This window comes from Sphaeroforma arctica (genome assembly GCF_001186125.1).
Source record: "Sphaeroforma arctica JP610 unplaced genomic scaffold supercont1.3388, whole genome shotgun sequence".
In the NCBI taxonomy this organism is placed as follows: domain Eukaryota; class Ichthyosporea; order Ichthyophonida; genus Sphaeroforma; species Sphaeroforma arctica.
The window spans coordinates 1,720-3,446 of record NW_014037170.1 but is presented as its reverse complement, the minus strand read 5'-3'; the positions used below and the strand labels follow the sequence as shown (position 1 = coordinate 3,446).

General features: G+C 41.7%; 1 protein-coding gene across 1 annotated transcript; it reads left to right on the top strand.

The window, feature by feature from the left end:
* Positions 1–1,060: 1,060 nt before the first annotated feature.
* SARC_13522 (hypothetical protein) lies at positions 1,061–1,234 on the top strand (the record flags this gene model as incomplete). Its single annotated transcript, XM_014292346.1, has 1 exon — positions 1,061–1,234. A coding segment is annotated over one exon (174 nt), but the record flags the coding sequence as incomplete, so codon positions are not given.
* Positions 1,235–1,727: the final 493 nt, after the last annotated feature.

Sequence of the window (1,727 nt, the reverse complement as noted above, 5' to 3'; positions counted from 1 at the left end):
TATCTATTTATATCATCAATATCATATACTGTGCATCTGGAGATAACGATACGTGATGTGCGTCAGTGTATGTTAATCCTCGATTGTGCTCTGCACATGTACCGACATATCCTCAACCCAACATCCTCGTGCATGTAGCAGTGTCCAGTTCTCAACTGTCCATAATCTGTGGCTGGACCAGCACACGGCTTTCCGTGTGAAGGCGTGTTCTAATTCTACTGCTACAACTGAGCCTGAGAGCCTCCTAGAACGTTAAAGACTGTCTCTCCTACTGCTTTACTATGATATATATACCACTTTATGTTGGGTCCTGGCACAACCCTGTATTACCATCGATCGGTGTAGGTCTTGGTACGGTTTGGAGCTAAAACATTCTCTAATTATCCATTAGTATCCCCCTAGTCTCCCACTAATTTCCCACTAATTTTGAACTCCTTTTGGACTCAGGCGATTCGCTGATTACCGATGACTTGTTTGGTACGGTGATTGACGATGTGGACTACAAAGGCTATCTCGCCCATCTCAAGAGCGATGCAGCCCCTCCCCCTATGTCAATAGCCGAGCAGGTGTGTTTAACCTTGGTACTAACATCAGATGTAAATGAGTCAACACGCACACACACTCTCTTATTGAGTATATGGCCAGAGGCGTAGGTAGGAGAAATGCATGAACCTGTGTGCGTTGCTTTCGGGATATGATTTTCGTATGAAAGTGGTCGGAGTCAATACCTTGTATAGGTGTTCGCAGATATTGGATTGCCATGGCCAATAAGATGCAAATGCCCATACCACACACACGTGTATATGAGGTATCCACCGTGGTGAACTTGCGCGTTTGCGTTCTGAAACTGATTAGAATATCCGTATTTTGCTTACGTAAAATCCATTGCCCATTGCGTTCAAGGCTGACGATGATAATACGTAAATTGTGTTGCACATCTACGTTTGGAGACGGGCCAGAATATCCGTATTCTGTATATACGTATATTCCATTGCGCATTTACGTTTTGGGGCTGACCAGAATATTCGTAATTTGCGTATTATACGTAAACTGCTTCCAGGAAAACGCCGAGATTAAACTGGCAGAGAACAACGCACACATCAGTGCCAGCGGTCGGCACGAGATCTCCAATGGAGTGTCCTTTCCATTCCTGGACGAGGCCAAACAGGCTCTGGTCCAATTTAAAAACAAAGAGGTGCAGTACGTGCAATTAGCCCTCGATGTCAACAAGGAGGTAAGCCCAGGGCTGAGTTTTTTGTCCTGCTTGTCTGTATGGAGATAGGGACATTGTGTGAGGAATATTCAGATTAGGATTGAGGTCTTGGAGGTATCGTATGTCCGTGCTAGGAATGCGTTACAGGCGAAGCAGGCGGGTATAGTCCAAGACATTCGAGTGTCCCTTGCTATCTGAAACCCTCTTACTTTAGCGTTGTAGTTGGGGGATCAGTTTCAAACTTCGAAATTACGTATGATGGACGATACTAAGAACACAACACCATTTTCGCTTATTGCTTCTACCAATTGAATATGTAGATTCTGTTAGATGTATTAATTATATACATATATATATATATATATATATATATATATATGTGTGTGTGTGTGTGTGTATATTATATATATCTATCTATAAACATATAAAGATATATCTATATATATATATATATATATATATATGTGGTGTGCGTGTGTGTGGCTGATATACATCTATATATATATATCTATAT